Here is a 20449-nt window from a genome sequence, read left to right as displayed (position 1 = left end):
AGGAAAGAGCGGTCACGACAACGCAGACAGAAATTCCAAATAGTTTCCATAATATCCACAGAAACATGTCAAACGTTTTTTTATAATCAATCCTCAGGTGTTTTTAAAATATATAATCGATAATATATCAACCGCAAACGTATTTCACAGTAGGAGAGGGAAAATGCAATACCTATCCAAATTATGGTCCTTCTGTAGCTCAGTTGGTAGAGCATGGTGCTTGTAACGCCAGGGTAGTGGGTTCGATTCCCGGGACCACCTATACGTAGAATGTATGCACACATGACTGTAAGTCGCTTTGGATAAAAGCGTCTGCTAAATGGCATATATTATATTATATATTAAATTCTGTTGCGCGAGCAAAACTCATGTGACCACTTGACACGATGTTCTGGCTCCTTTTTCAAAATAAAAGCCTGAAACAATGTCTGAAGACCTTGAGGAATTGACTGGAAAAGGAATCCGGTTCATATCCCTTTAAATCCAGCAAAGGGAGGCTAACGGAACATGAGTTTTCAAAATAGAAGCCACTTCCTGTTTTCATTTTCAGTTTTGCCTGCAATATCAGTTCTGTTATACTCACATACAATATTTTGACAGTTTTGGAAACTTTAGAGTGTTTTCTATCCAATAATAATAATTGTACACCGCCCTAAGGGACTCCAAACCACCGCCGGTTGTGATACAGCCAACGTAACTAAGAATTACATTTGACGATACAATTTCCCCCTACCCTCCTTGGCAAGAGTCTTTTGTCCTGCTAATTTCCCATAATGGTGCTGAATAACATGGCCGTGGTCTTGGAGCTGGGGGAAGTACAAATAAAATGTAGATTTAATAAACATCTGCATTTTGAATGTCTTTTATCATGTTATTTTATTAATGAAGCATAAAGATGTTGATGAATAACTGTTAGGGCCAAATTGGTGGATTTTCACACCTACAGCAGCTGGGCTATGAAGAGTAGCTTGTCAATTCATAAACCATGTGCCATGGAATGTCTTCCCAAACTATTTTGCAATCTATGTGGCTCTCCGACATTTTGTGGTTGCATGTGGTCTTGAGTTAGAAACTTAACACTTTATAGTACCTAAGCATCGAATACATTACAAATTGGGGGATTGTCACACCTATAGCCAGGCTATAAAGAGTCTATTGTCCTGCCAAAACAAAAAAAATAGTTTGCATGATGACACCTGCTACAGTATAACAGTACTACAGTGAAAAACAAGTGTTTGAAAACCTGTTTTCAAAATGCCTCCAGCTGTCCATCACGCATCTTGTTTAAATCGTGTTTACATTCTTTACTGTAAACATAATGTCACAAGTAAATTGTATCTACCTTTCCAATTACTTTTAGAGTTTACAAATGTGTGCTTATCATGTAATTTTTGTAAGTAAAATGCTACAGTCCAGTTACAGCTTGTTTTGATCAAGTAGAAACAAAAATAGAAGTACATTTTTGGGGTGTGTGTGTGCAACACAGAGGAAAAGCAATGATCACACTATTGTTTAGGAGGAACGGAAAATGTAATGTCAATTCATAAACCATGTGCCATCAAAAATCTCTTCCCAACTATTTTGCAATCTATATGGCTCTCCGCCAATAATTACATTTAGAGGATTGTTTGTTAAAAAAATAACAATATCTTGGAGATGATTTTGTTGTCAAATAACCAAAAGTGTAATCTGAATAAAGGCAAAAATAATATTTATAAATCCCCAAAAATCTATTTATATTTTAAGAGGGAGAGAAACCAAAAGCCTATTTTTTTTGGACAAGGACATGCCGGCCGGCCAAACCATCCCCTAATCTGGATGACACTGTGTCAATTGTGCATCGCCTCATGGGTCTCCCGGTCGCAGCCGGCACAGGTATCGAACCAGCATCTATAGCAACACAGTTTGTTCTGCAATGCCGTGTCTTAGACCATTGAGCCACTTGGGAGGACCGATCCACAAAGCTTTTAATGCTGATAATTTGCCTTGCACGGTGTTGGCAAGAGTCTATTGTCCTGCTAACAGCCCATAATGGCTCTGTACAACGTGACCAGTAGGGAGTAGGCTAAAGTACTACAGTAATAGCAAAATAATCCTAACATTTCCACACCCTAACTGTAGCCTAACCAATACCCAAACGGAGATTCAGTTAAAATAAACATCTTATTGATTTATCAAGGCCAGTCTCCATGCTTGTCTCAGAGCAGCGCTGTCTTTATCTCTGAATGCTGTTTCCCCCCCTTCCCACTTGCCTCTTCCATTAATTTTGAAATAATATTTTCCAGTTAGCAAAAATTTGTTTACCTTCATTAGCCTACTTTGTTCCAATGTTTCTGTCATTCAGTGATATTTATTCCCATAATAAATCTGTATGGATCCATATGGAAAATGACATGTGCAAGAGACGGTGGTAATATTTTCCCTTTAATAGACTATAATACATGGTGTCCAGGTCAGGATAACCATAACATTTCTTAATTAAACACTATCAGATAGAAGGTTGGTACTTTTTAGCAGACACTTGCTAATATTCAGTCAACACAAATATCATTTGAATATCCTGGAATATAATTGAACATTTTAATTTCTCTTAGAATAAAACCTTAGCATAACAACAGTTTTAGTAAGTAATACTGTTGAGAAGTAACAATAAAATAAGTATATTTTTGCGTGTGTGCGAGTGCAGGACAGAGGAATAGCAATTCTTACATTACTGTCCTAAATTCAATCCACTACTTCATCCTCATCATTCAGTTAATTGAAATTACATTTTAAAGTCGTGCACAATTATCAATTTCTATTTGGTTTATGTTGCACATTCATTGTCAGTTAGAGACACATTAGAGCCTTGGGACCCGAAAGCATAAGCAGTGCTCTAACTCTCCCTTGCGCTGGTCTGGAGCAATGAAGCAGTAACGCAAGGTATCATTCTAAACCTCTAATCTCAAAACTTTTGTTGAGCAACCACTCAGTATCTGGACAAATGTGTGAAATGCTTGATAATGTGTGTGATATCAACAGAGAGGTACAGTATATTTTATCAAACTTTCATGAAATCACACATGTAAGATACCAAATTAAAGCAACAGAGATACTTCTTCATTACACAAAGGAAAAACCTCAACCAATTTCTAAAGACTGGTGACATCCAGTGGAAGCGGTAGGAACTGCAAGAAGGTCCTTTAGAAATCTGGATTCCCAATGAAATCTCATTGAAAAGAGAGTGACCTCAAAAACCCCCACATCTGAATGGTTTTTCCGCTGGGTTTTGCCTGCTACATAAGTACTGTTATACTCACAGACATGATTCAAACAGTTCTAGAAACTTCAGAGTGTTTTCTATCCAAATCTAAATCCAAATCTAATAATATGCATATATTATCTTCTGGGGATGAGTAGCAGGCAGTTGAATTTGGGCATGCATTTCATCCATACGTGAAAATACTGCCCCCTGTCACCAAGAAGTTAACAAAGAACTGCAGTTTTCAGAATAAATTGCAAGGAATAAAATAAAAAGCATTCTATTTGGGACAAATCATTCACTAAACCCTAAACCTCAACTAAATATTGTAATGTATAGTTTGGAAATTGAGCATGTCGAGTTGACTAAACTGCTTGGAGTAACCCTGGACTGTAAACTGTCAAGGTCAAAACATATTGATAAAACAGGTAGGTCCTGCAGGCCCTTGTTTTGTCACATCTGGACTACTGTTCAGTAGTGTGGTCAGGTGTCACAAAGAGGGACTTAGGGAAATTACAATTGGCTTAGAACAGGGCAGAAGAACTGCCCCTTAAAAGTACACGGGGAGCTAACATTAATGAGATGCATGTCAAACTCTGATGTCTCAAAGCGGAAGGGAGATTGACTTAATCACTTCTTGTATGTTTTTGTAAGAAGCTGAATGTACCGACATGTCTGTTAAAAGTACTAGTACACAGCCATGCATATCCCACAAGACATAACACCAGAGGTCTCTTCAAAATCCCCAAGTCCAGAACAGACGAATGGAGGTGCACAGTACTACATAGAGCCATGACTACATGGAACTCTTTTGCACATCAGGTACGTACGTAACTGATGAAAGCAGTAGAATCAGAATTGAAAATAAACAGGTAAAAATAAACCTCATGGAACAGCAGGGACTGTGAAGAAACACAAACAAAGGTACAGACACAGGCATACGCACACAAGCGCTAGCACACACACTCTACACACATATATTTTAATATTTTTGTATGGTGGTATTATACATTTTGTATTGTAGATATGTAGTGGAGTAATAATGTTACATGATATACTGTTTTATCCTTTGTTTTATATGTATTGTAAGTGTTTGGACCCCAGGAAGAGCTAACGGGGACCCCTAACAAATACAAATATATAAAAATACTGAACAAATACATTTTGCTTCTGAAATGTCCTACTAAACCCAGAGGTAGTTGAAACTCTCATGATCCATGCTCTGTTTCAGGCATCTACTGTATGGAATGGGCCAGGCATCTCACATATCCATATGTCCACTCAACCATATAGATCATACAATTCCTGATAATTCAGGAATCTAGGTACAGATCAAGGATGAGCTTTCCCTCCTCCAATCCTAACCTTAACAATAGCGGGATAAAATGCTAAACTTACCCAAGATCAGCATGCGTAGGGGCAACTTCACTCTACTCCTAAGTCCTCTTTGCAATAAAGAAATACAACTTCTACATTCACAAAACAAGCTCTAAGTCTACCCGTTATATACCCATCCAGAGTCTTCTACCCAGTCAAATAGTTCACAGCCGCCTACCTTCACAGTATGTTGAGTCCCCGTGGATGGAGGCAAAGCCGCTCTTGCACTCACACTCGGCTCTGGTATTCCGGTTTTTACATTCTGAATTTTCCCCACAAATGAGTCCCTCTGCACAGAAGTCGTAGCCTGGGAGAGAGGGGGACAAAGTTCTGACTCAACAATCTGGATTTGACTGAGATCACACAGGGTGCTGACAGTGGGAAAATGATCTGTACAGTCGATGACTCAGTTGTTTCCTCTCTCGATCTGAACCCATCTATCCCTTCATTCCCAGAAATGACTAGTGCAAGTCCCACTCTCTGTGAAACCCCCCTCCAAACCACAGTGCTTCAGGATCCAAATGTGCTTTTTTAAGAGGGTGTGTAGGGCTAGACTGTTTGTGGTGAAAGCAGATATTAACAACACAGTGTTTGTCCTTTGTACGTTTGTATGTACCTAACACAGGGAGAGAGAGGGGGTGTCTTAAACAGGAACTCTCACAGGTAGCTCCTGAGGAGACGCTGGTGGTAGGCAGGGACGGGAACTGTACGATGTATTTTACAAAATATATAAATGGGGAGGCTTATTCAGGCTCATTGGGGGTGTTAAGGGACATCATTGAGCAGTTTGGCTTAGTGGATGTTTGGAGAACTCGACATCCCAATACAAGACAATATACAAGGATGAAGGTCTTTGGGGTTAGGGTTAGTGCAGCCCGACTAGATTGGTTTTACATGTCCAGGAATCAGATCAATAGAGTGTTGGGCGCTACCATTCTCCCGGTGGGTTTTTCGGATCACCACAAAACCATGGCTCTGCAGTATATTTCACCAGGGCCTCAGCAGCCATCCTTTTGGAAGTTCAATGTAAAGCTCTTACAAGTTGCAACTTTTTGCTCAGGTTTGGAAACTTTTTTGGAAAGGGCAGTTAATAGAGGAGTACGAGTCTTTGAGTCAATGGTGGAATATGGGAAAAGTCCAAATTTGGCTTTTCTGTCAACAGTATAGAGCTCTCTCATCCCTCAGAGGCTAGGAGAGTATTGAGGGAACTTCTGCATAGTATCAGTGAAGTGGAGTTAGAGCTGGTGTGGGTGGCAAGGCAATGTAGGCTTCTAGGTTAATTTAGCTGAACTACTTAGGGACCTGGGCAGTTTTTTCCAGGTTAAAGCAAAGGGAGAACTTGCAAGAGCTAGGTTCTCCATGCTCAAGGAGATGGATGCTCCCAGCTCCTTCTTATTTGGTTTGGAAAGACCGAGTGATGAAGCCAAGGGAATCCATTGTCTGAGGCTGTTGGATGGACTGGACTTGTTTTACATGTTGGGTGAGAGCGTCGGGGTAGGAGATTTGCCAATGAGCTGCCGTCAGGCGGCTCTGACTCTCCTGCCCAAAAAAGTGGACGTGTGTGAACTTAAGAACTGGAGCCCTGTGGATTTGCTCTGTGCGGACTACAATATATTTTCAACGGTCCTCGCTAACAGACTGATATCGCACCTGGACTCTACAGTACACAAGGACCAGACATAATGTGTACCAGGATGCTCAATCACATACAACTTGTTCTTAATCAGGGACATGCTGGACTTGTTGAGAGTTTCTAATATGAACTTTAGACTGTTCTCTTTAGACCAAGAGAAGGCTTTTGATAGAGTGGACCATGAGTATCTATTCAGTGTGATGTCTGTGTTTGGGTTTGGGGATAGGTTTTTGGGTTGTAGTATGAAGATGTAGTATGCTGGGGCGTCATGTATGGTCAAGGTGGGATGGGGGCTCAGTAGGCCAGCCTGAGTGGCATTAGATACGGATACCCTCTATCGGGGCAGTTATATACACTAGCCATATAGACTTTTTCAGGGCCTCCTACGCAGGAGACTGCAGGGAGTGTGCTGGACAGGCATGGGTGTGTTGACAGGCATAACAGTGTCAGCGTATGCATATGACATTTCTGTGATGGTCAGGGATGGGCAGGATATGCAGTCTGAAGGTGTGCGAGGGAGCTTCATCAGCTAAGGTAAACTGGGGCAAGAGCAAAGATCTGTTATGTGGGGCAAGGAGGGATAGGGGCCCCCCTCTGCATCCAGTGGTTTGCAGTGGGGTTGTGAAGGGCTTAAAGGGGTGTACCTGGGCTTGGAGAGGTGGGTCAGGAATAACTGGGAGGGGCTGTCACAAGCAGTGGTGTCAAGATTGGCCAGTTGGAGGTGTCTCCTGTCCCAAGTGTCATATAGAGTGAGGGTGCTGATAATCAACAACCTGGCGGCATCCTTCCTGTGGCATAAACTGGATGTCCTCAACCCCCCTCAACTGAGGGCGGCAGTGTTGTCCACAAAGGAGGACAGGGCCTGGTGGAACTGGAGAGCAGGGCGGCTGCCTTTCGATTAAAGTCGGCGCAGAGATTGCTGTTCCATACTGATGTTGGCTGGAGGGAACCAGTGTGCTGCTGAGGAGAGCTAGCGGATTAGGGTTGGGACCGGCAGCTGTTCCTAATGAGGCTGGAGAGGCTGAGTACAGCAGGTCTCTGATTTTACTCTGTGGTGCTAAGGGCCTGGTAGCTGCTAAGGCCCACACGAGAAGGGGGTGTGGAGCCTCGGCTATGGGAGGAGCCTATCTCCCACAATCCAGTCATCCTTTTGAGATCGATTCAATCGGTCACCCTGCATAAGCAACTGATGGCAGTGGGTTTAATAAGGCTGGGCGACCTGCGGCTGCTGGGGGTGGAAAACACAGGACGTCCTGGCACAACAAACAGGACTAACATCTCTTAGGCTGCTGGAGAGATTCCTGGGGGAGGTCCAGGAAGCACTGTCTGAGCCGGTAAGGAAGGTGTTTGAGCAGCCAAAGGGGGAGGGGCCACCAATGGTTCCGCCACTGCAGTTGACGGCTGAGACTTTAACACACCAAGCCTGGGGGAGTTTGAGTGGGTGGGAGTTAAAACCCTCTACAACCTTTGCATTAAGGTGAGGAACATTAGGAGCCTAACAGGAGTGAAGGCACATCAGTGACAGGGGATATGTGAGGCAGAGAGTATGGTGGGTTTTAGATGGAGGCTCTACAAACCCCCAGAAACAAAGAGGTCAGGGGACATCCAGTGAAGGGTTTTACATGGATCCCTGGCCACTAATAACTAATGGCACGGGTCGACCCTGGAGTCAGACAGGGGTGTCCCTCTTTATCACGAGTGAAACTGTGCATCATATGTTTTGTGCCAGGTTAATGCCATTGATGTCTCGGTTGGAATGTCTGTGTAAGAGGTTGGGGGTGGAGTTTACTGTCGGGATATTTATAATTGGTACAGGTATTCGAATAAGGAAAAGGCAAATGTGTGTTGTTGATTTTCTGTTTGCTCAGGCAAACTTGGCTATTTGGCTAACAAGGAGGAAGAGGGTCAAAGGTGGGGGATAACAGACCCTTTACTATTATTTAATGGGATGGTCTCTGTGCGCCTTAGGGTGGAATTTGAGTTCTATAAAATGGTAAAAAGTGGGGAGATGTTTCAGGAGATATGTTGTGTCGCGGAGGCAGATAGCTTGGGAATATGGGTTGGATATAAGGTTGAAGAAGTGGTGAGGTTTTGGTTATTGTGATGTGTGATGTTGTTTTGTATCATGGGGTAGAGGGCAAGGTGAGTGTGCAGCACAGGGGATATTTGTTTTTTAAAGGGGGTGGGTGGTGAGGTTTTCATGAAATGAGGATGTATCATTAAAGAAAGACAAAAAGTCAAAAAAGTATCTCTCTCTCTCTCTGACATGTTTTTCTTTCTTTATCCCTCTGTCTTTCCTTCTCTGCAATCTCTCTCCCTCGCTCTCCCTCTTTCTCAGAAGAGGTCTTACATGTACAAAGAATCAGAACTTGAGAGGTGTAAGTTTGGCTGACGCCATGAGGGAGACAGAAAAGGAAATGCACTTGCAGGCCTACAGCGTGCACACACACATCCCCCAATCCCTTTTCCGAGGGCTTTAAACCTTTCCATTCAGTGCAATGGAAAAGGTAGAAAATGCTGACTTAATGACTAGTAGGTAATATCCAATAGAACAGGCCTCATTTAACCCATAAGGAGATAATGGCAGGTTATGAGTGGAAGATGTCCTGAAAAGGAAAAGACTCCGCTCCTCTGCACTGCACTGATGTTTATCTGAATGGCCAAAATACATAGACCAAACGATAAGTCTTGTTTTAACAAATCTGAATTTGTTCAGTTGAAATTGACCATATTCATCTCCAAGGTGCGCATATTTTTTCCACATATCTCTCTTATTCACATAATTTCACAGTCACGGCCTCGGAACAGTGGGTTAACTGCCTGTTTAGCTAATATATCCTTTCGCTTTCAAAATGGTAGAAATTATGCAAATTGGCATGGCGAGAGCCGGTCTAAAGCAGACAGAACATTTTGCTCTGAACTCAAGCCAACAACGGATAAAATATTCATGCAGGACGTAAAGAGACAAATAGAGCCATTTAAAAGACCCTGTTCCCTACATAAGTGTACTACTTTTGACCAGAGCCTTTATGGGCCCTGATGAAAAGTTCTGCACTATACAGTATAAGTGCACTATACAGGGAATATGGAGCCATTTGGGACACAGACATTGACTCCACTCAAACAAGCAGCAGGCCGGGATTGTCTCTGTTAGCTTCTCCATGCTCCCTTACGGGTTGTAAGGGTGGGACCAATGATAAACGGCAATGAGGAATGATTCAGACTAATTAAATGTTGGGTAGCAGAAGATGATAGCTCGGCCAATGAGAAACTGCAAGGGGAGAGGGACTGAGGGCTGAAACAGTAGCAAGCGACTTCAAAGGTGAAGGACCAACCTTTGCAGACATTGCAGCACCTGTTGTCAGGTAGGATCTGTTCCTTGAGGGTGCAGTTGAGCTCCGGACAGTTCTCTGTCACTCTCACCATCAGCCCATTCTGCAAACACAACCCAAATACACACATTCAAGCAACTCAAATCAATACAACTTTATTTAACCCCCCAGGGGCAATTAACATTAGATTATAATTAGCATGACGTCAACAACATATAAACACAGACCCTTTTTTAATATGACCAGGAAGGGTTAGGGTGCAATGCTAATTGTTTAATATTAAATGTACAGCGTTATCTTGTATGTTAGTTGGTTGTTTGAATAAATTAGTGCACTTGCATCCTTGTAGCAGAAGGATAATTATATTTTACACTGATCCTCGACACTTGCAAAAAGAGAAACACACTACTACAGAATATAAGCACAGTACCCACAGCATAAATGTAAATGCAGAGAGACAGGGATATTCACAGATTCACAAAGAAAGGGAGAAAACTCTGGCTCTCCTCTCTATAAATCCGTCTTCCATGGACTTTTGAAATAAATAGCCATGCGCACAGTTACATTCGTCAACCTGTCTCAGTTTCCGCTCCTCCATGGTCCCTGTGTGCCTCTCAAGGTGTGAAGCATTGACTCAGACCCCTTAGACACCTCTCTATTTCAAAGTTACTTCAAAGTCACCCCCTTCCAGGTGCTACACCAACTGTGTTTGTTTCCCAAATATCCCACACCATATTTCCCACACCATATTCCCTACATAGTGCAATACTTTTGACCATAACCATATGGCCCCTGGTGAAAAGTAGTGCACTGTGTATAATATTGATTTATTCCGGATCCCAGCAGCAGCAACGCTTTCTGTGGTCCAATCACAAGTACATACAATAAAACAATACTTAACATAACATACTATGACATACTACTCTACCATAACATATCGACAACCAAAAATCAATAATACAGCAGAAAAACAACATTAAAATGTATGGGTATGTAGAGCGTGTTTCTTAGCATGTTTGAGAATGCTATGTGTGTGCCTCTGTGTGTGTGTCTCTTCACACTCCTGTAAGGAATGGCGCAGGAGATGAGAAGCAGGTACGGGGAGTCAACATTTAATCAGGAAACAGACAGAAAGACCAGGTGAAGACCAGCGTCAGCACTAATTCTGCAGCAGGGAATAGAGCGGGGACCAGACAGATATTGGGAAGGTAATGACAGAGGTAATTGAGCCAAGGTGAGTCCAGTAATCGCTGATGTGCGTGACGGGGAAAGGCAGGTGTGCGTACTGATGGTGGCAGGAGTGCGTAATGCTGGGGAGCCTGGTGCCTTTGCACGCCAGGGAGGGAGAGCGGGAGCAGGCGTGCCAACTCCGTGCTGTTCTGATTTTACTGCTTGACTGAGTTACATGATGTGGGCACTGATGTTGGGCGATTAGGCCTGGCTTGCAGTTTGCGTTCCAATTCATCCCAAAGGTGTTCAATGGGGTTGAGGTCAGAGTTCTGTGCAAGCCAGTCAAGTTATTCCACACAGATCTAGACAAACCATTTCTGTATGGACCTCACATTGTGCACGGGGTCATGCTGAAACAGGAAAGGGCCTTCCCCAAACTGATGCCACAAAGTTGAAAGCCGCCAAAAATCCAGTGTTTCTATGTCAAACGGTTTTGTTATATTTCAGTCTACTGTGATATATATAAAGTGTAATAATGGGATGCAAACACAAACTGTAATACATTTCAGCTCTATATTTGACATGGTACAGATGTCTCCTTTTTTAAAGCCCATAACCATGTGTGAGGTGTATACTTTTGTTTCAAATTAGATTTGTTTAAGACTACCAAGAAACACTCTGTGGAACCCTGATTTAGCCCAATGCAGTATAAGGTTAAACAGCCACTACAACCTCCAGCTAACTTACACGACTAATAGCTACAAATAAAGAGGAGTGAGAAGGGCAACTTTCTAAATGTAATGTCCAAATGACCCCTTTCAGCTCTCTGTTTGCTGCAATTTGATCAAGGGAAGTGTATACACCTACAGTACCAGTCAAAAGTTTGGACACACCTACTCTTTCCAGGGTTTCTTAATTTTTACTATTTTCAACATTGTAGAATAATAGTGGTCAGTCCAGTAATATACAGTACCAGTCAAAAGTTTGGACACACTACTCATTCAAGGGTTTTTCTTTTTTTTTTTTTTTACTATTTTCTACATGGTAGAATAATCAAGACATCAAAACTATGAAATAACACATATGGAATCATGTAGTAACCAAAAAAGAGTTAAACAAATCAAAATATGATTTATATTTTATATTCTTCAGTAGCCACCCTTTGCCTTGATGACAGCTTTGCACAATCAAAGCATTCTCTCATACAGCTTCATGAGGTAGTCAACTTGAATGCAATTCAATTAACATGGTGTTTCTTGTTAAAAGTTAATATGTGGAATGTGTTTGAGCCAATCAGTTGTGTTGTGACAAGGTAGGGATGGTACACAGAAGATAGCCCTATTTGGTAAAAGACCAATTCCAAATTATGTCAAGAACAGCTCAAATAAGCAAAGAGAAAGGACAGTCTATCATTACTTTAGACATGACGGTCAGTAAATTCTGAAAATGTTTGAAAGTTGAAAGTTTCCTCAAGTGCAGATGCAAAAACCATCACGCACTATGATGAAACTGGCTCTCATGAGGACCGTCACAGGACAGGAAGACCCAGAATGACCTCTGTTGCAGAGGATAAGTTCATTAGAGTTAACAGCCTCAGAAATTGCAGCCCAAGTAAATGCTTCACAGAGTTCAAGTAACAGATACATCTCAACATCAACTGTTCAGAGGAGACTGCATGAATAAGGCCTTCATCGTCAAATTGCTTCAAATAAATCACCACGAAAGGACACCAATTAGAAGAAGAGACCTGAATGGGCCAAGAAACTCAAGCAACGGAAATTTGACCATTGGAAATCTGTCTGGAGAGTACACATTTGAGATTTTTGGTGAATGGATGATCTCCGCATATGTGGTTTCCAATGTGAAGCATGGAGGAGGAGGTTTGATGGTGTGGGGGTGCTTTGCTGTTGACACTGTCAGTGATTTATTTAGAATTCAAGGCTTAACCAGCATGGCTACCACAGCATTCTGCAGCGATACGCCATCCCATCTGGTTTGCACTTAGTGGGACTATCATTTGTTTTTCAACAGGAAAATGACCCAAAACACACCTCCAGCCTTTGTAAGGACTATTTTCCAAGAAGGAGAGAAATGGAGTGCTGCATCAGATGACCTGGCCTCCACATTCACCTGGCCTCAAACCAATTGAGATGGTATGGGATGCTCAGCATAGTTGGGGACTCCTTCACGGCTTTTGGAAAAGCATTCCTCATGAATCTGGTTGAGAGAATGCCAAGAGTGTGCAAAGCGGTCATCAAGGCAAAGGGTGGCTACTTTGAAGATTTGAAAACATAAATATATTTTGATTTGTTTAACACTTTTTGTGATTCCATATGTGTTATTTCATAGTTTTGATGTTTTGATTATTCTACCATGTAGAAAATAGTTTTAAAAAAAAAGAAGAAAAACCCTTGAATGAGTAGTGTGTCCAAACTTTTGACTGGTACTGTATATTATTGAACTGACCACTTTAACAACCATGGTGACAGATGATGGAGACTGTAATCACTGTCTGAAGGAAAGCTAGCTGCACAGCACAGATTACCACTTTACAGTCTAAAGGGGGCCTTAAAACCTTTTTCCTCTCCGGCTGGCTAGTCTCATTGTAACCAAAGACGAAAGTAAAACACACATTTTATCTTTGAAAAATGCCTTTTAAGATAAATGGCAGCATTTATTCCCTCAGTGGAATAATGACTTTAATTATAGTCTACTGCGCTGCAATACGGTCCCTGTGCTGCCTGCTCCTTAAATTTAATCTGCGACCCAAATTGCAATCTATTCCCAATAATATATTACTTTTGACCACGCCTCATAGGGTCCTGTCGAGGGATCGTATTGGGACACAGCCCTGCTCCTTAGATTTACCCCTGAAACACTTCAAACAGCCCTTTGTTTATATGTTCATACATTCATACAAATACCCTCATATCTCACCCATGGAAGAGCAAGAAAAAAATAAAGATTGAACAGTGTCGTGACTTTACATTCATTAATCTGACTTATTTATTTAAACCACTAACTGTGTTTAATTGTTACCCGATTAAATGAATCATGTAACAACTAACTCATTAGGAATTTGTGGCACCATGGAAGAGGTTGTTTAAAGATTTACCATCTCCCAAATGAAATTATATTAGGTATATATCTATTTCATCGATAAACAGTCATTTTATTATTAATCATATCATAATTCTGAACATTCATAACCATCTGCATAAACCCCAACCTTGCTCATGATTAAGTTCTACACAAATTGCTTTATTTATTTATTTAAATTAATATTATAATAAATATTATAATTTACTAAATCATAACACAGAATAAACTTACACCCTTTGCAAAGGTCCCGAGCGGACTGACAAAATATGACGGCTTGTTACAACATAGATGGAGAAGGGCGTAGAGAGAGAGAAAAAAAGGTACACTTATCGTCGAGACATTTCAGAACTATTCTCACAGTAGCATTAATCATATAGTTTGCACACGAACTGCCGCCCGTTTGGAATAAGAAATCATGAATGTATTTATGTGTGATTGCCTTTGTTCGGATGGAGCCAGCACTCCTTAAGAAGATTGTGGCCTTTCAGCGGCAAGCTGTATGGCTATGATTGTCTAAAAGGGGTCTCACCTTTCCAGTCTTCTACGGTTGTTCACTCTGGAAGATAGCCAGCCATGTCAACGGTTCCCATTGGTGATGAGAGTAAAATACTATGGTGATTTGACAAGGGTAGAAGGATGTTTTGAAGAGTTCGGGATATTTTACTCTGGACAGCTAATCAGCTGTAGCAGTTGACTGAGAGGGGAGTTTGTCGCCTCTTCCTCCTCGTGTTGATTACTCAGGGTTCAGAATTCGGACCACTATGGACATGAGCTGCAGCTCGCCGTCTCTCTGGTCTAAAATACAATTTCTTTATTTCTTCTCCTCGTGTTGAGGTGTGGAGCTACCACATGTAGCTACCACCTCATGTTTCCTGGTCAAATTCTAATTTCGTTACCAAGGCTATTTATGCACTCTGGCCAAAGGGGACGGCGCCGTCCATCTGACAGTCACACCGACCTCACTCGGGGCATGGCTACTTAATTATGCACAGTTTACAAGAGATAGATTCTCTTAAACCTCCTAAAATCACATGCATATCTTAACTGAAATACATTCATGATTTTTCATATTATATGCACAATGTATTGGATGGGAACTTGACAGATACATGTGATATACTTTCTGAGGAACAGTATTTCGTCCATACAGTTAATGACATCACACAATTAAAAGTAATATTACATTTGTTTTCTATAGCTCCCCACTGACCATCCCCCACATTCTTCTGTTAGAAATATTGTTCCACTATCCACGTTTGACCGTGTTAGAGTTTCAGTGGGGAATGACTGAAACAAAGCAATTCCTTTGTTTGATACTAAAGGCATAGAAAGAGCCCTCCTTAACAGGGTGTTAACTGTCAAACCAGCACAGTTCCCTCGTCCCTTCTTCTGTGGGTGAGAGAAGGTCTGGTTATTGTCAATCATTGCTAAGCTAATCTGACCCATTGTGATCCTCACAGTACAGGCATGACAACATATTGTGTCTGGGCTCTGAGAACTAATAAAGCCAGTTGGATAATTAAATAACACAGAGATCAATCTACAGAACCCAGTTGTGCAGCTTGCTTGTTACGATACCAGTATCACAATAATATGATACTCGATTTCCGATGGCAAGAAGGAAAACACGAAGCAAACTCAACTCTTTGAAAACCTGCTTTATTTAAAATATTGTGTGCTATAGCTTCGAATATACACACATTTGACACTGGGTGACACGTAATGCTGTTTGTTTCTTTGTTTCCAACATTAGGACCGTTTTCCTCAAGAAATTAAGTCTGCTTCAGGTTTTGTTTACTTGCCATGAATATCATGATACTTCACAGTACTTCTGAGTATCACAATACTTCACAATAGATCTGAGTATCACAATAATGGTATTGTTACAACCCAAATGCTGTTAGTCAGGGAAGGATGGATCCGTTGTTACCTTGCATTCTGTGCACCTTTTCATTAGCAGACGCTGGCCCTCTGACAAAGTTTGGGCCATGTAGGTGCATTTTGCTGTGGGGACAAAGAAAAAGGACATTATCATTGGTGATATGTGAGTATATATACAGTAAAGCAATTCTGGTATTAGGGTTGCAACATGCCGGTTACTTTTCTAAAATTCCCAGATTTTCTATAAATTCTGGTTGGAGGATTCCCATATTTCCTGCTTTATTCTCTCCTGATTTGAGCCATATTCCAACCAGGATTTATGTTAAACCTGGGAATTTTGTGAAAGTTACTTGAATTTTGTGTAACCCTATCTGATATATTAATTAGGAAGGCCTATGTGACATTTCGTTGATCAATATATTCTCAACCCATTCTCTCAAAGTATTCTATTGAGTCTGTTGACAAAATTATAATCAAAAGGTGCACCATATTTAAAGGCATGGCTTAAGATGAAAATGTACTTAAAATGCTATTGAAGGACAAAGCCATGAGACATTTTGGCCAGCAAGTGGGAGGGTTTTCAGCAGTTGAATGAAATTTATTCAGTGTGCAAGGTTCACACCTGGAGAGAGCATTAAGCACATGAATTAAGTCTGTACACCAAATACTGAGAAGTGCATAGGAAAGGTGGGCGAAGTGTAGGAAAGTCATACATTCTGAAGTCGGGATCTGGCCCTAAGAGCTTTGCACACCTGGATTGTACAATATTTGTCCATTTTGAAATTCTTCAAGCTCTGTCATCTTAATTGTTGATCATTGCTAGACAGCCATTTTAAAGTCATGCCATAGATTTTCAAAACGATTTAATTCAAAACTGTAGGCCACTCGTGAATATTCAGTGTCATCTTGGTAAGCAACTTCAGTGTAGATTTGGCCTCCTGCTGAAAGGTGAATTTGTCTCCCAGTGTCTGTTGGAAAACAGACTGAACCAGGTTTGCCTCTAGGATTTCGCTTGTGCTTATAGTTGTATCCTATTCAAAAAAACTCCCTAGTTCTTGCCGATGACAAGCATACCCATAACATGATGAAGCCACAACCATGATTGAAAATGTGAAGAGCGGTACTCAGTGATGTGTTGTGTTGGATTTGCCCAAAATAAAGATTTTTATTCAGGACAAAGAGTCCTTTGCCACAATTTTTGTAGTATTACTTTACAGTGCCTTGCAAAAGTATTCACCCTTTTGGCGTCTTTCCTATTTTGTTGCATAACAACCTGTAATATAAATGGGTTTTTATTTGGATTTTATGTAATGAACATACACGAAATAGTCCAAATTGGTGAAGTGAAATGTAAAAAAAAAAAAAAAAAAATTAAAATAGGGGGGAAAAAAAACTGAAAAGTGGTGCATGCATATGTATTCACCCCTTTTGCTAGGAAGCCCCAAAATAAGATCTGGTGCAACCAATTACCTTCAGATGTCACATAATTAGTTAAATAAAGTCCACCTGTGTGCAATCTAATTGTCACATGATCTGTCACATGATCTCAGTATATATACACACCTGTTCTGAAAGGCTCCACAGTCTGCAACACCACTTAGCAAGGGGCACCACCAAGCAAGCGGCACTATGAAGACCAAGAAGCTCGCCAAACAGGTCAGGGACAAAGTTATGGAGAAGAACTGATCAGGGTTGGGTTATAAAAAAAATATCTGAAACTTTGAACATCCCACGGAGAACCATTAAACCCATTATTAAAAATGGAGAGAAAATGGCACCACAACAAACCTGCCAAGAGATGGCCGCCAACCAAAACTCGGACCGCCCACCAAAACGGACCAGGCAAGGAGGGCATTAATCAGATAGGTAACAAAGAGACCAAAGATAACCCTGAAGGAGATGCAGAGCTCCCCAAAGGAGATTGGAGTATCTGTCCATAGGACCACTTTAAGCCATACACGCCACAGAGCTGGGCTTTACGGAAGAGTGGACAGAAAAAAAGTCATTTGCTTAAAGAAAAAATAAGCAAACACGTTTGGTGTACGCCAAAAGGTATGTGGGAGACTCCCCAAACATATGGAAGAAGGTACTCTGGTCAGATGAGACTAAAATTGGGCTTTTTTTCCATCAAGGAAAACACTATGTGGGTGCAAACCCAACACCTCGCATCACCCCGAGTACACTGTCGTGTCTTTACTATCAGTAAACTGAAGACATAGTTTTTATCAAAGGTTCTCTGTAATTAGTGTTACGTGATTAGACTGATTAATCATGCAACTGTAATTACTAGGAAGTCGGGGCACCAAGGAAAAATATTCAGATGACAAGTTATCATTTCTTAAAAAACCTTTTCAAATATTTTATCTGATCAATTAGTCTTCAATTTAATGAATTATTTACCTTACATTAGTCTCATTCCAAACATCGTAAATTGTTGGTTATCTGCACAAACCCAGTCTTCACTATGAGTCATCCATACATCAATTGTCTTATATCATTTATTTATTGCTAACTAAGTAATTCACAGAAATGCATAAACAAACAATAAATATGGTTACATGAAATGACAGAAGAATGTGCTCGAGTGGGCTAAACCGGCATTTCGGCTTGTTAGACAAAAGGGGAGTGGGGGTCAAGTAAGAAGTCATGACAGAGTGATAATTATAATAATTGAAATGCTAATCCTTTGCACATGAACGCTCACTCACTCGGGAACAATTGCAATCAATATAATATATATTTACGCTCAGTGTGTCTTCTTGATCGCTGGTGAAAAGTTTGTTTATTTTGAAGAATTGTCCGTCTCTCTCCCTCTCTCTCTCCGTCGTGGTTATATGGGATAGTTCAGAGTGACATTCATTCATTTGTTATAGAGTGGATGTTTCGGCGGTTGTCGTTCTCCTAGTGTTCAATGATACTGAATTCCTTGCTGCAGACTAGTAAATAATATCAAAGACTTGTTCTTATTCTGTCGGTATCGATAGTCTAAGAGTTTAACCACGTGGTACGGTTCAAAGATTCAGCAATGGTCTACAACCTTTTTCTCCTTTAATGGAGAAAAACATGGTCTGCAACCTTTAGCCATCTCATAATTGAGGTAAGCTCGGTCTGCTGATCAAAAACCCGAGTGGGGGATTTATTCGGAAGGGCCGAAAAAGGGCTGTCCCAGGAGGCCTCACCCTTTGAACTAAATCAGAGGACCATCCCTGAGTCCTCTGATTTAGTTCTAATCAAAAGGGAATTTTATTTTTCTTCATGAAACAGTCCAAAATCATATTACACAATTATACAAACAGTATCATGCTCACTCATTCATCTTATTCAACAATTAGATGTAAACCTCATATCTGAGGCTATTATATAAACAGCGTTATGGTAATGTGGCCACACCGTCTCCCATGAGCTTCCGCAAGTTGTGACAAATGGACCAGTTCGTAGCTGGATTCTTCACCGATCTTTTATACTTTCTTCGGAACATGACATTTTTTTTTGTACCTCAAGTTCTGTGAGGTGGAAGGAATTGCTTTGTTCTCTATGAAAATGTACTCTCTCTACACTGCGTGTCCATGAGGAGATCCTCAGGAATTTACGACATCTCTCTGACCACAGCAACCTAGTTGAAGGAGGAAAGGGGGAGGCAGGGAGAGGGGGATGGGGCTTGCTATACCCAAAGAGGTCAACGTCATGACAACACCATCCCCACAGTGAAGCATGGTGGTGGCTGCATCATGCTGTGGGGATGTTTTTCATCGGTGGGGAATGAGAAAATGGTCAGAATTGATGGAAGGTGCTAAATACAGGGAGATTCTTGCGGGGAACCTGTTTCATGTTTTCTAGAGATTTGAGACCTAGGACGGAGGTTCACCTTCCAGCAGGACAATGACTCTAAGCATACTGCTAAAGCAATACTCAAGTGGTTTAAGGGGAAACGTTTAAATGTCCTGGAATGGCCTAGTCAAAGCTCAGACCTCAATCCAATTGAGAATCTGTGGTATGACTTAAAAATTGCTGTACACCAGCTCCATCCAACTTGATGGTGCTGGAGCAGTTTTGCCTTGAAGAATGGGTAACAATCCCAGTGGCTAGATGTGCCAAGCTTATAGAGACATACCCCAAGAGACTTGCAGCTGTAATTGCTGCAAAGAATGGGTCTACAAAGTGTTGACTTTGAGGGATGAATAGTTATGCACGCTCAAGTTTTGTGCTTTTCTGTCTTATTTCTTGTTTGTTTTACAATAAAAAAATATTTTGCATCTTCAAAGTGGTAGGTATGTTGTGTAAATCAAATAATACAAACCCTCCAAAAATATATTTTAATTACAGGTTTTAGGGCAACAAAATACAAAATATGCCAAGAGGGGTGAATACTTCTCACAAGCCACTGTAAAGCTTATTGAAAGCAAGTGTAAGAAGAGTCTGTTTTATTTGCGCTATTTCTATGTTTCCATTTTAACGTTTTTGTGTCTTTTGCTTTCGGTTTTGCACACCAGCTTCAAACAGCTGAAAATACAATGTTTGTGGTTATTGAAAATATATTTCACAATGGTTTGGATGGTACAATGATTCTCCACACTATACTTCCTTGTTCAGTCATATATATTGAAATTAGGCAGACTATTAGAATTTTAGCAACCAGGAAGTGATTTCTGCATAATGCATCTTTAAGTGCATGGTTGAAAACAGGATTTATGTTTTGGAATATTTTCATTCTGT

General features: G+C 41.0%; 1 protein-coding gene across 2 annotated transcripts in view; it reads right to left on the bottom strand.

Annotated features, from left to right (window-relative positions):
* The window catches only part of LOC118402851 (protein kinase C-binding protein NELL1-like), a 387979-nt gene that overhangs the window by 159213 nt on the left and 208317 nt on the right, over nucleotides 1–20449 (bottom strand). For both annotated transcript variants that reach the window (XM_035801186.2, XM_052478791.1), the window contains exons 10-12: nucleotides 15786–15859; nucleotides 9587–9686; nucleotides 4797–4925 (exon numbers count right to left, since the gene is read on the bottom strand). In XM_035801186.2, coding sequence (XP_035657079.2) covers nucleotides 4797–4925; nucleotides 9587–9686; nucleotides 15786–15859 — 303 coding nt within the window. The remainder of the gene's footprint in view (nucleotides 1–4796; nucleotides 4926–9586; nucleotides 9687–15785; nucleotides 15860–20449) is intronic.

This window comes from Oncorhynchus keta, chromosome 2 (genome assembly GCF_023373465.1).
Source record: "Oncorhynchus keta strain PuntledgeMale-10-30-2019 chromosome 2, Oket_V2, whole genome shotgun sequence".
In the NCBI taxonomy this organism is placed as follows: Eukaryota; Metazoa; Chordata; class Actinopteri; order Salmoniformes; family Salmonidae; genus Oncorhynchus; species Oncorhynchus keta.
Note: the sequence above shows the minus strand (reverse complement) of the source record. Positions and strands in the feature narration are given on the sequence as shown.